General features: G+C 46.4%; 1 protein-coding gene across 6 annotated transcripts in view; it reads right to left on the bottom strand.

The window, feature by feature from the left end:
* Positions 1-13,118, bottom strand: part of dock6 (dedicator of cytokinesis 6) — a 134,264-nt gene that overhangs the window by 8,427 nt on the left and 112,719 nt on the right. For 4 of the 6 annotated variants that reach the window (XM_062971430.1, XM_062971429.1, XM_062971428.1 and 1 more), the window contains 3 exons: positions 12,821-12,952; positions 5,442-5,456; positions 918-1,043 (listed from right to left, as the gene is read on the bottom strand). In XM_062971430.1, coding sequence (XP_062827500.1) covers positions 918-1,043; positions 5,442-5,456; positions 12,821-12,952 — 273 coding nt within the window. Of the gene's footprint in view, positions 1-916; positions 1,053-5,441; positions 5,457-12,820; positions 12,953-13,118 lie in introns of those variants that run through there. The other 2 variants (XM_008103781.3, XM_062971432.1) reach the window with 2 other exon arrangements.

Consider the following 13,118-nt stretch of genomic DNA (forward strand, 5'->3'; position numbering starts at 1 on the left):
GGTGGCAGGGTATAAATAAAGTATTATTATTATTATTATTATTATTATTATTATTATTATTATTACTGAATTTTATCACAACATGGTGAAAGGTAACTTCTTATAAGTTACAGTTCTCTTGTTCTTTCAATACTGCTTCAATTATCTTTAACTACTATAGTATTCTCAACAGGATGAGTAGTGACAAATTGAATGCTTAGGAGTAGAGTGGCAAAATATTAGCAGAACTATAATCACAGGACAAATCAGAATAAAAGTTTTAAGTGAAAAGAGAAAATAATACAACTGAAAAGAATGCCTGCTTTCCCTGTAAATTTTCACTTGCATCTCCTTGGCTTCCTCTACAGTCCCCTGCAGGGTCACGTTAGATAGGAGTGGGCAACAGTAGTGATCCAGGGACAATTTCATTTTTGGGGGGATGGTTCCAAAAACTGCATAAAACACCAATATAAAAATTTGAAATTGACTGAAATTCACTCTTGTGGATATTTAAAAATGCAAAATGGGAGGGACAATTTGGAAATTGATTTAAAGGGAGATGTTTTAAAAACAAAAATTGGCCGCAGGTCAAAGATCACAAAAACAGGCCAAATTTGGTCCTGGTTCATTCACTGCGGAAGTAGTCTAAATCCAAAATAGCAAGTAAATTACATGCAATTAAATCAGTCAGTACAAGGTACATGCATAAACTGCACTAAAACATATATGGTAAGAAACAAAGGGATTTAGTATGTTAGGGCGGGAGAAAGTATATGGAAATGTATTAATTAACACCACCAACTGAACCGACCTGAGCCCTATGGTTACCCTGCCCTTTTCAACACATCCTTGCCCCTCCTGCAAGGTATTCCATTCACTCCATACTTGGTTCACCCTAATTGCTTGACATGCATCTTTAAGGACACTTTCTTTCTTACCTCAAGTCTGTGGGATATTTCAGCCAATTTGGTGATGGAGGGCTCCTTATAAACAAACTCCTGCTCATCCAGGTCTCCAAACTTGGAGCCATAAAAGCCAACGCGGAAGTATGTTCCAAACATTCTCTACATGACCTACAGAAATGGAATGGGAGATACCATGAGAAGAAGGGTGGCAGTTTGTAGAGTGGCAGTAAGCACAAAATACTAAGCCAACAACCCAAATTATGCCGAGCTCCTCTTCCCTGGAATTTTCCATATTCAGAATCAACAAGTAAAATCTAGTCCATTTTCATTCTTGTTCCCATCTTAATTAGGTCCATGAAGACCCACCACAGTGACTATTAAGATGATTTAGGATGTTCACTTGGGAATAAAAGGCAAGGCCTGAAATAACAAGCTACAATTTACTTAATGACATGTAATATGTTACCCTTTTGGTGAGAGCAGACAAAACAAAGGTGCAACAACAGCACATTTCAAAAGTGGAAACTTAATTGGTATAATAAGTAATATTTTAGTAGCTTTTACTAGTTACTTTTAACAAACAATTTAAAAATCCTTTTGACATGATTTTTTCCAGTTTCTTTTATCATTTGAAACCACTACTCAACCCCTAATGCAATGAATTATATTTTTAAAGCACCGCAACTAGTAACAATGAAGAACTCTCAAAACAAAATATATAAATAACAGGAACAATTTACTCTGAAAAAGTAATTTTCCACTGATTAGGCAAACATCACAGCTGTCCCCCTGAAACCAAAAATGGTTTGCTAAGATAAAGTTCAGCTGTTTTTAGTGCCTCCCCTGAGGATTCCTCCCAAAATCCTTTCTGGTGAGTCTGATGGTTCTCTGTAATTCAAATGGACTAAGCAGTTCTCTGCTCCTCCTTGCAAAATTTCCACTGAGCTTCTACTTACCGAGTCATGGTAGAATCGGGAGGAATTGGCCAGATCAGTGAGTCACGTGGAAAGCAAAACAAGAAAGAGGCATTAGGAAGAGTATGTGACATTTGGAAGAAAGATAATGCCACAAAGGAACGGGTCAGAAGAAGCAGAACTCATCAATGTTTTGTTCTATATAAGCCAAGCTATCACTAAGATCACCTGTTATCTTATAGTGATGATTGTTGTTCCTAATGATATGTGGATAAATATCCAGATACCTCTAACTCAATGGTTCTCAACCTGTGGGGTCCCCAGATGTTTTTGGCCGTGAACTCCCAGAAATCCTAACAGCTGGTAAACTGGCTGGGATTTCTGGGAATTGTAGGCCAAAACACCTGGGGACCCATAGGTTGATAACCACTGCTCTAACTGGTATGTAGACCATCACTCGCATGAACACACACACACCACATCCCCAATCCTCCATGTTTCCTGGGCAAATGTGAAAAGCCAAAACTTGCTCATCGGTGCCACATTTATACACATCTTATGGCTACTATCTCCAATATGAATGGTACAACCTTTTACACACACAGTGCCTAAAGCATTTTTATGACTCAAGTGAGCTTGGAAAATGTCAGGACAAGTAAAGCAAAAAGCTCTTTTACTTCCATAAAGATTTCCCTAATTTCTTTCATTAAAGTATATACAGGCAGCCCACAAGTTAGGAACATGATAGATTATGTAGGTTTGTTCTGAAGTTGAATTTGAATGTAAGTCAGAACAAGTAGCTTTGGTTAGCAAAGGGAAAGGTTCATATGCCTGTGGTGTTTGTTTTGCTCTATGTCCCTGTTCATAAAATTTCACCTCACTTTCTGTCCCTCTGATTATTGGATTCCAGAAATTTGGCTGGTTGTGGAAACAAGGATTGGTGATAAAGTTTCAGTGGAGACACTTTTTCTCCCTAACTCTTCCAGGAGTGAATTTCCCTTCCGAGGGGTAGATTTCTCTCACTTTCTGTTGTCTCATCCCCGTTCTTAACTATAAAAGGTAAAGGTAAAGGTTTCCCTTGACGTTAAGTGCAGTCGTGACTGACTCTGGGGGTTGGTGCTCATCTCCATTTCTAAGCCAGAGCCGGCGTTGTCCATAGACACCTCCAAGGTCATGACTGCATGGAGCGCCGTTACCTTCCCGCCGGAGTGGTACCTATTGATCTACTCACATTTGCATGTTTTTGAACGGCTAGGTTGGCAGAAGCTGGGGCTAACAGTGGGAGCTCACCCCACTCCCGGAATTTGAACCTGGGACCTTTTGGTCCACAAGTTCAGCAGTTCTTAACTATGAGTCCTTTGCAAGTCAGATGTTTGTAACTCATGGATGCCTGTACAATTTATCAAGGTGACTGCTGAAATAAGGGATAATGCCAGAACAGCTGTAAAGTAAAACTCCCTACTGATGCTTTGCAGAAACAACTGTAGATACATAGTACATCATTTCAATGAAGTTCTCTCATCAATAACTTATTTTAGGGACTGGTAGATAATTAGGGAGCTTCTTACCCCTGCAAATTCATTATTGCCCTTCTGACAAACGTATTTGGAATTACTCTGCCAGGATTATTTTATTCATCATCACTGCAGTGTTTCTGCTATATGCTATCTATCTTTATCCTTTAGGGCAGAGGCAGGAATACACTGAATGCATGACTATTTAGATGCCTTCAAGGCTCATGGCATTAAAAAAAGGTCTTGGTCCAGGGCTTCACAGATATTCTCACAGGCTCCTCACTCCCAAACAATCTCCCACACCCTTTCATTCCAAGAATGAAAGCACATGTATACAGACACAGAGTCTCTTTCATTCTCTCAAAGTAGAGTGGGAAGGCTGCAAAGGATGATAAATATCTCTGAGTTCATTTGTCATTTTGAATTGAGAAGTGTGTAGGACAAGAGAAGCTGCACTAATAAAGCCTGTAATGCCAATCCATTGTACTCAGTCCAGTGCCACGTATGTGCAATAGCTGGAGATGTAGATGGGCTACAAACAGATTTGCAGGGGCTACTCCTTCTGTCAGAAAAGAACAGGCAGCAAGTTCTGAATCCTAATTCCTTCCTGCACATAGTCAGCTTCCAAGCAAGATAGCAAAGGTTCAAGATCCTTGTACAAACAGATGTGGTGGAGCAGAGAATGGAAGCTGCAAGGGCACTGAACAAAATTCCCACCATTGTAATAACATTAGCAAACAATTTAATTTGCATGCCTGTTAAAGGTGTTGTCCATACCAAAAGTTCCATTGGCTGCTCCTCCTGGACATAACTGTGTGTTTTAACAGACCATCCCCTTAAGATACTGGAAGGCTGCCTCACAACTCCGTGAGATTAGTGAAGCTATGATTAACGTGCTCCATGCATGTGTGGTTCTAGGTATCAGTGGGAACCTCAATTCTGTGGTTCCCTGGAACATTTAGCAGACAGAGCAAAATACCCTATCTGCAAACTGTTGTGGTGGTGTTTTCCTTCTCCACTGGAATGCTCCCAGGAAAATAGGAGACCAGGGACTCATCAGAATGAGCTTTTTAAAAATGGTCTGAACTTCCACAGAATGCACAAATGTGGTGGGGTGGTGGCAGCAGCAGCAGCAGAATGTGTGCAGTATAGAAAGCTACAAGCAGGACACAAAGAGGCATTTCCGGCCAATGCCACTAAGCATGGCAAAAATGGTGTGAAAATAGACAGGTTCTTGCAATGTGGCCACATGGTGTTGAAGAAATTTCCCAGTGCCAGCATAAACCAAATATACCAAATGAAACAATAACAGAAAAGCTAGGAGGATATCTGCACAGTGCATGTCCATTTTCCAAGAACCTTTGTTGTTTTCCTGCCATACAGTGATGCTCCTTCCCCAGATAGCAGTCCCTTGCCTGTGGTCTTTTGCCAAATCAGGAAGTGATTCCAGTATAAGAAAAATCACAGGCAAGGGACTGCTTTCTGGGGGAGGGGCATCATTGTGTGGCAGGAGAACATCAGAAGTTCCTGGAAAATGGGACTTGTGTACTATGCAGAGTTCCTTCTAGCTTTTCTCTTTGCATACTAACATATATCCTAGTTGCAAGGGATGTCTATCAGAAGCCCAGGCTTTGTGCGAGTACATTAAAAAACACTCCAATGATCAATGCAAACATCTGCAGGTATGTAGCAGGAGAATCTTAGAATCATAGAGCTGGAAGAGACCACAAGGGCCATCCAGCCCAACCCCCTGCCATGGAGCAAAACACTATCAAAGCACCGCTTACAGATGGTCATCCAGGCTTTGATTAAAAACCTCCAGAGAAAGAGACTTTAATCACATTCTGAGGCAGCATATTAAGAATGAAAATGTAGGACTGAACTTAATAGCTGTATATATTATAACTATGCTGATCTGTGCCATTTTAAGACAAGCACACAGATTTCCTTGCACAGGAAAAATCTAGGACTCCGTTCTTTATTTTTTTTGAAACTGTGCTAAAAGGCCAGCTAGAGAAAGTATTTTATTATAAGCAAACACAAGAAGGGCAGAAATGACTTTGAAGTATGACATCATGCACAATCACACAAACACAATTAAAGAAAAAGCAAGATGTGTTGTAGCCTACCTCCCAGCCAGAGGCCTGATTGACAGAACAAAGAGGTGAAGCAGGAGGACAGAGAAAAGGGGAAGAAGATGGTTAATTTATTTGAATTTTTGAATGCTCTAGCCAAAGGTGATCACTGCTGAAGACCAACTTGAGTAGCCACTGCTTGAACTGAACATAAGAATGGGTTGCTTACCTGTAACCATGTTTCTTCGAGTGGTCACCTGTGAAATCCACACATATGGGGTCTCCTGCGCCTGCGCAGACAATTTCGGAATTCTCTAGAAGCTCTTAAAGGATACAATCTGGCGGAGGCCCCGCCCTATCTCCCCTTGAGGTATATATTCCCAGTAGGAGGGGCCTACGCCCCAGTTCCACCGCCGCGAAAGGGCCATCAGAACTGAGGCATGACGTACTGCGGGGAGGAAAGGCGGGGATGTGTGGATTTCACAGGTGACCACTCGAAGAAACATGGCTACAGGTAAGCAACCCATTCTTCCTTCTTCGTGGTCCCTGTGAAATGCACACATATGGGTGACTGACAAGCTACCAACCTGGAATGGTGGGCGTCATGCCACACATGAGGACAGAATTGCCGTCCCGAAGGCAGCATCCTTTCTGGCGAGAACATCCAACTTGTAGTGTGACACAAAGGTCAGTGGTGTCGCCCAGGTAGCTGCTCGGCAGATATCTTCCAACGGAATACCTTCTGGAAAGCACAGGACGTGGCTACAGCTCTTGTGGAGTGCGCTTTCACCGTAGTAGGTGGATCTCGGCCCGCCAGCTGGTAGGTTAGGCGTATGGTCGCAGTGATCCAGTTCGACAATCGTTGTGGAGTGATCGGAGAGCCCATAGAGTCTTGATGATATCTAACAAAAAGTCGGGGAGACTTCCTGTGTGGGCGGGTCCGATCAACGTAAAAAGCAAGGGCTCTCCTTGCGTCTACCGCATGGAGAGAACGTTCTAACGGGGTTGTTGGGGATTGAAAAAAGGCGGGCAGCACTATCTCTTGAGATAAGTGGAAATGAGAGACCACCTTCGGTAGAAAAGTGATGTCCGTGCGAAGAACGGCCTTATTCTTATGGAAACGAAGATAAGGCTCATCTGCTCTTAACGCACAGAGCTCGCTGGCTCGTCTTGCTGTCGTGATAGCGACCAAAAAGGCCGTCTTCCACCTGTAGGTCTATCGTTGCCATTGGCTCAAAAGGTGGTTTGGACAATTGCGACAGGACCAATTCTAGGCTCCATGCTGGAGCTGGCAGATGGACCGGAGGGTAAAGGTTTTTGTGTCCTTTGAGAAAAAGCCGAATTAAGGGGTCAGCAAAACAGGATGGTTGTCCAGCCTTCCGGCGGAACCAGGACATAGCAGCTAAATAGCACTTGATGGAAGAAAGCGAAAGGCCCCTCTGGGATAAGGACAATAGGAAGTCTAATATTGTCGTGGTGGAAGCCGACGAAGGGTCGACACCAGCCCGTTTCGCGAAGGTACAAAAACTTTTCCATTTAAAAGTATAAGATTTTTTGGTCGAGGTTTTATGTGCCGCCTCGATGACAAGCTTCACCGGGTCTGGGAGATTTATCGTGGCAGGATCCTCCATGCCGTGAGCCGAAGCGCCCTCGCGTCTGGGTGCCGAACCTGTCCCTTCTGTGATGTAAGAATATCCGGCCTGTGGTGCAGGTGGATGAATGTCTTTTGGGACGCTTGGAGGAGGGGGCCGAACCACGGTTGACATGGCCACCAGGGAGTTAACATTATGCACTCCGCGTTGTCCTCCAGCACCTTTGACAGAGTCTGTGTTATCAGGGGAATGGGTGGGAAAGCGTAGAGCAACCCGGGAGTCCAACTGTAAAGGAAGGCATTCCCTAGGCACCCTGTCGACTTGTTCGGAGGAAGTCGGGCGCAGAAGAGGGGGCACTGAGCATTCTCGGGGGTAGCAAACAGGTCCACCACCGGGAAACCCCACATCCTGAAGACACTTTCCAGTTCCTCGCTGTGAACTTTCCACTCGTGGCAAGAGTTGGGAGCTCTGCTTAGTGCATCAGCCAACGAGTTTTCCTTCCCGGGAAGGTACAGAGCCGCAAGGTGGATCCCTCGGGGTATGCACCAGTTCCAGATTTGGAGTGTCAGTCCTATCAAGCTGCGGGATCGAGTTCCGCCTTGCTTGTTGATGTAAAACTTGGTTGTCGTATTGTCGGTGAGGAGACGAATGGTGCGACCGAAGAGTCTGGACTCGAAGGCTCTTAGTGCTTTCTGAACAGCCAGCATCTCGAGGTAGTTGATGTGGCGCCGCTGTTCTTCCATCAACCAAACACCTCGAACAGTCAGACCGTCTACATGGGCACCCCAACCCTGGAGAGAGGAGTCAGTCGTCAGAGTCTTGGAAGGCCTTGGGTTGCGGAACGGCATGCCCCTCTGGACATTGTGTTGACATGTCCACCAGAGAAGGGAGTTGCGCACACTTTTTGGTATAATTAGTTTTGTCCTGGGATTGTCGTGAAGAGCATCGAAAGAGGACAGGAACCATATTTGTAGTGGGCGCATTCTTAGTCTGGCAAAGGGGGTGACAGAGGTCGTAGAAGCCATATGGCCTAAAGCTGACTGAACAAGGGAAGCGCGGACCCAGGTGGATTCGATGATCATACGGAACACGATAGCCATGGCCGCGAAGCGGTCATTTGGTAGGTAGGCTCTTTCGTGTAAGGAATCGATGATGGCACCAATAAAGCGGATACGCTGGCAGGGTTGGAGGCAGGATTTTTCCTGGTTTACGACCAAACCAAGGTCCTGGAGGAGAAACAACGTTTGGTCAATATGAGACAACAATTGGGATTCGGAATCCACGACAAGGAGCCAGTCGTCAATGTAAGGATACACGACTACTCCCTGCTGTCGGAGGTAAGCCGCAACTAATGCCATGCATTTCGAGAAAACTCTCGGTGCTGTGGACAGTCCAAAAGGAAGAACGTTAAAAGAATAACAATTGTTTCCAACTTTAAAACAAAGGAACCTGCGGTGAGATGGCCTAATTCCGATGTGGAAATAGGCATCTTTCAGGTCAACAGTAGCAAACCATGAACCTTTATGAATAAGGGAGAGAATCATGGAGAGTGTAACCATGCGAAATTTGCGGGGCTTGATGAAAAAATTTAGACCCCGGAGATCTAGAATAGGTCGAAGGCCACCGTCTTTCTTAGGTACCAAAAAGTACCTGGAGAAAAAACATCTAGAAAGGTCCGAATCTAGTATGGGCTCAATAGCCCCTTTCGATAAGAGGGAGCGTATTTCTTCCAACAATGGTTCTGACGGAGGAGTGGTTCTGACGTGCCCCGTAGGGGGTAGGTCTTCGAACTCAATTGCATAGCCTCTGTCAATGATGTCAAGGGCCCATTTGTCAGAAGTGATGCGCTCCCAAGCATCCCAAAAAGGGGCGAGACGGTCACGGTACGACACCGGAGCAGACAAGCCGTGCAGTGCAGGGGGCTCGACGAGCAAAGGGCGCGCACGGACTCGGATAGGGGGAAAAACCGAAAACTCCAAGCAACGAGCAGAACGAAACAGGGGATTTGCATGTGAAGCAGATCCCGGAATCTTGACATTTGTTCGGCTAAACGCGCCGTCTTGGGGCATATGATTGTCTGGCCCTACCCAGTTGTCGACGCCTGGATGAAGAGGAGGTCCTCCTAGATGTGGTTGATTGCACTGGGATGCAAGGTCTCTGGCCTGTAGGAGCCGAGCTAGGACGTGTACGCGGCATAGGGGCATAAGCGGGCCAGCGTCGTGCCTGATTAGAGGGTTGTGGAGGGAGACCAAACCTATGAGCCATTTGGCGCATTTGGTGAGTATGCTCCAGGTTCTTATCTGTGTCAGAATTGAAGAGTCCAGACTCATCAAGTGGCAGCTCTTCAATCGCTGCTCTGGCTGCAGAGGAGAGGCCAGATGAGCGCAACCAAGCATGGCGTCTTAGGGCAGTAGACATTGCAAACAGCTTCCCAGCAGAATCAGCTGTATGCTTTGCTAGCTCTTTCTGCGAGTCCGCTAGCTGACAAGCCTCCTGTTTGAGAGCTTTGACAAAGCGAAGTTCCTCTGGTGGCAGCCGTTCAAGGTACGGGGCAATCTTATTCCAGAGGTAAATCTGGTAAGCTCCCATGTATGCCCCGTAATGGGCTAAGCGTGCAAAAAGGCCAGCTGAAGAATACATTTTACGGCCCATTGCGTCTAATTTCTTGCCTTCCCTGTCTGATGGAGTAGACTGGGAGCGCAGGGATGAGCGAGGCTGTGACACGTCCACTACTACAGAATTCGGTTTAGGGTGTTTGCCTAACCATTCTGCGGAAGAGAGGTCTAACCGATATAAATTGTCAGCTCTCTTTGAAATCGCTGGTATCAGCGAGGGAGCTATAGCTGGAGCTTTGAGGAGTTGGATCAAAAATGGCAGGGTAGGGAGAGGCGTGGTAGTTGGGGTTTGTTGTTGTTCCCGAGAGAAGACAGGGTCCTCTACCATTGCAGGAACTGCGGGGTAGGAAGATTCAAGGCTTTGGCGAGGCGTGAGACCAAGGAAGAGAAGGTGCGCATCTCCTCAGGAGAGTCCCCCTCCACAACAGGCATATCAGCAGCGGTATGTGGGTCCTGAGGTTCCGCAGAGGAGCTTGTGTCAGAACCAGTACCGAGATCCGCAGCATGGGGAGGATCAGATGCCTGGGGGGTTTGAGCTGCTGGTATGGTAGCTGCAGGTTGAGATAGGGCCAGTGGGCCTTGGGCTGGAGCTACAGGCCCTGTTGGTACAGGCAAGGGTTGGCTTGGAGCTACATTGAGCTCAGGCGGAGGGCATAATACCATGGAGGAGGGGTGGGCGAGAGGTCCTCTCTCACCTCCCCCATGGCGGCGATGAGAATATGCTCTTGAGGAGCGATGGTGACTACCGTGGCGGCGGGGCGCACAGGCACGAAAAAAATCACGGGTATAAATTGGGTCGTCTTGAAAATAGTAATAAGGAGAAGGAGACCTGGAGCCATAGGTTGATCTCCGGTGCGAGGTGCTTCGTGACCGAGGTCCCCGCACTTGACTGGAGCCCGAGCTCCATGAACTCGAAGAGGGAGAGGGGCGCCTTGCTCTCCGGGATCGATGGTGATGGGAGCGCCTCGAACTAGATCTCCCTCGAGATGGAGAGACCACAGGGCCTGTCACAGAGACGCTAGCGTTCGGCATCGAAACGGAGGCGTGCGCCATCTGCTGGTGAGACGTGGCCGAAACCGACGCCACAGGCTGCTGCGACGCATCCATTCCGGTTCCGAGGGGAGGCATTGGAGGCGTGGCTGCGTAACCAACGTCTGTACCTGCATCTACTCCCTCCGATGACAGGGGAGGAGCTAGGATCATGAGGTCGAGGTCCGGAGGAATTGCGCCCAAGTCTGCAAGGCCTGATTGTGGCTGAGGAAAAATTGAGACCAAGGCTTGGTCTATTGAAGGGTCTGCCTCAAGTGGTGAAGGCATTATTGGCGCCTCAGCGGCTTTTGGCTTGCCTCCTTCCAACTTTTTGGTGCCCTTGCCAACCGCCAAGGAAGCCTTTTGTTTTTTTGTTTTAACTTTCTTCAAGGGAGGAGCGGCTACTGGGCGCATGGAATCAGATGGTAAGTGTGCCGATTGCGTCGCAGGCGACACAGCCCCGGTAGTTGGAGGGCCGGGGGGTTCGGATGCTGCCCTTTCAAGGGCTACGGGCGGCGGAGGGAGGAGTGCTTGCTCGTAAAGAAGCGCCTTCAGGCGCGTTTCACGGTTCTTCCTGGCCTGAGGAGTGAACGATTGGCAAATTGCACAGGATCGTGCAGCATGGCCCTCTCCCAAACAGAGTAGACACATCAAGTGCCCGTCAGTGTCCGGGAGCTTTCCCCCGCACTGGGAGCACTTTTTAAATAAGGCCGCCATATTAAGAAGAGCAGGAAAGGGGCAGGGCGGGAACTGGCCTGAGGCAAGCGCAGTCAACGGTCCGAGTCGATCAGGAGTAACAACAATGTCCAAGATGTAGCGAAGAATAGTCAGAAGTCCAGTCCAAAGTCAAAATCCGATAAATCAGTAAGAGATCGAGCAACAGAGAAATTCCAAACTGCCTGAAGCGGCGGAAAAAAGGAACTGGGGCGTAGGCCCCTCCTACTGGGTATATATACCTCAAGGGGAGATAGGGCGGGGCCTCCGCCAGATTGTATCCTTTAAGAGCTTCTAGAGAATTCCGAAATTGTCTGCGCAGGCGCAGGAGACCCCATATGTGTGCATTTCACAGGGACCACGAAGAAGGAACAATGCATTTTCTTTGATAGTAAGAGAAATTTGTGGGGCAACTCTCCACATCTGCTCCTGTAAGCATTTTTCTTGGAGTTCTTATATTAAGCCCACTCCCATTTGTGACCAATGTAACCATGAAGGAAGGCTTTTAAAAATGTCAGCCAAGATCATATACAAGAGGATCCTGTACTGACTAGCACACAGACAACCAATGTCAAATTCTGAAGTACCCTATAACCTTGACTGGTGTGGGGACAAATTGGTTAAAAATGAGTATGGCTACTATCAGATGCTAACAGTCCTTCTCCTGAGCATATAGTTTCTGTCTTCATTTGTCAAGTAATAAAATAAACCTGACAGAAAATAGTGGCATTTCCTGTTTAGTTCAAATTGTGCTAAAAGAGACTCTTGTATTTTGGCTTTGAAGATAAGGCCAACCCGTGAGGCCTTATCTCTACCAAAGAGGTGTGAGTATAAATCTTAGAATATTTGTAAGCCATTCTGAAAGTTATGGTCAAAAGAAGTATGGTTTCTAAAATTTGGGACTGCCCCATAAACCTGAAAGTATGGTAAGTATGGGAATTTTGGTCTCTTAAGTGTTTCTTGTTATATCTCTGCTATCTATTCTGTCCTCACAAGATTGGAAAGGGTTTTGAGAGAGGCAGACATAATGGTCTCCAGCTTGACAAACAGGGTTCATGTTGCTTCTCCTTGTACTTTCATAGGGCCAGAATATCTTTGATAAAATTCCAGTCCAACTTTCTGTCCTGCAGCAAGACTCTTCACATACCTGAACACACTATCCTCCCTTAGATTTCAGCATGCCAGAGCTTGGGGCAGGAAAAAGATAAATCATGCAGGAAGCAGATGCCCAGTTCAGATAATTTCCCCAAGAAAAGATTTATTTTTAGCTTTGACACTCAAAGTGGCATTATTCGCTTTTTGGCTCCAGTTTCAACAGATTCTGACCACAAGATCCAATTTACATTTATTTCTTCTGGCATGGGTAGTGAAATGGGAGTATGAGCATGGCAGGGCAAGGACCCAGAAAAAGAGGAGTTCATGTGGGCTCCCTGCCTCTCCTCCCCCAAAATAAGCATTGTCAGAAGAGGGTGTTCTCACTTACTTGGTTGGTGATTTTGCTGAAGGCGTCCTGCAATTTGCCATGCAGCACTGCCAGCTTCTTGAAGTCACGATTGGCTTCATGGATGGGAATAAGGATCTTGTAGACCTCATTAACAGCTTCATAAAGTCCTCCCTGAGGGAAATGAAGAACATGGATCAGGTATCCACTTGAGGCACCAGAGCAAACACGGACCTTTGAAGAGCAAGCAGCAAGACAGCAGAAGCAGCAGATGGGAAAAAACAAGGAACAATAGAGATGTTCCATTTGGGGCCTGGAAGCATCCTCAATTTTAATGGGT

This window comes from Anolis carolinensis, chromosome 2 (genome assembly GCF_035594765.1).
Source record: "Anolis carolinensis isolate JA03-04 chromosome 2, rAnoCar3.1.pri, whole genome shotgun sequence".
Taxonomy (NCBI): Eukaryota; Metazoa; Chordata; class Lepidosauria; order Squamata; family Dactyloidae; genus Anolis; species Anolis carolinensis.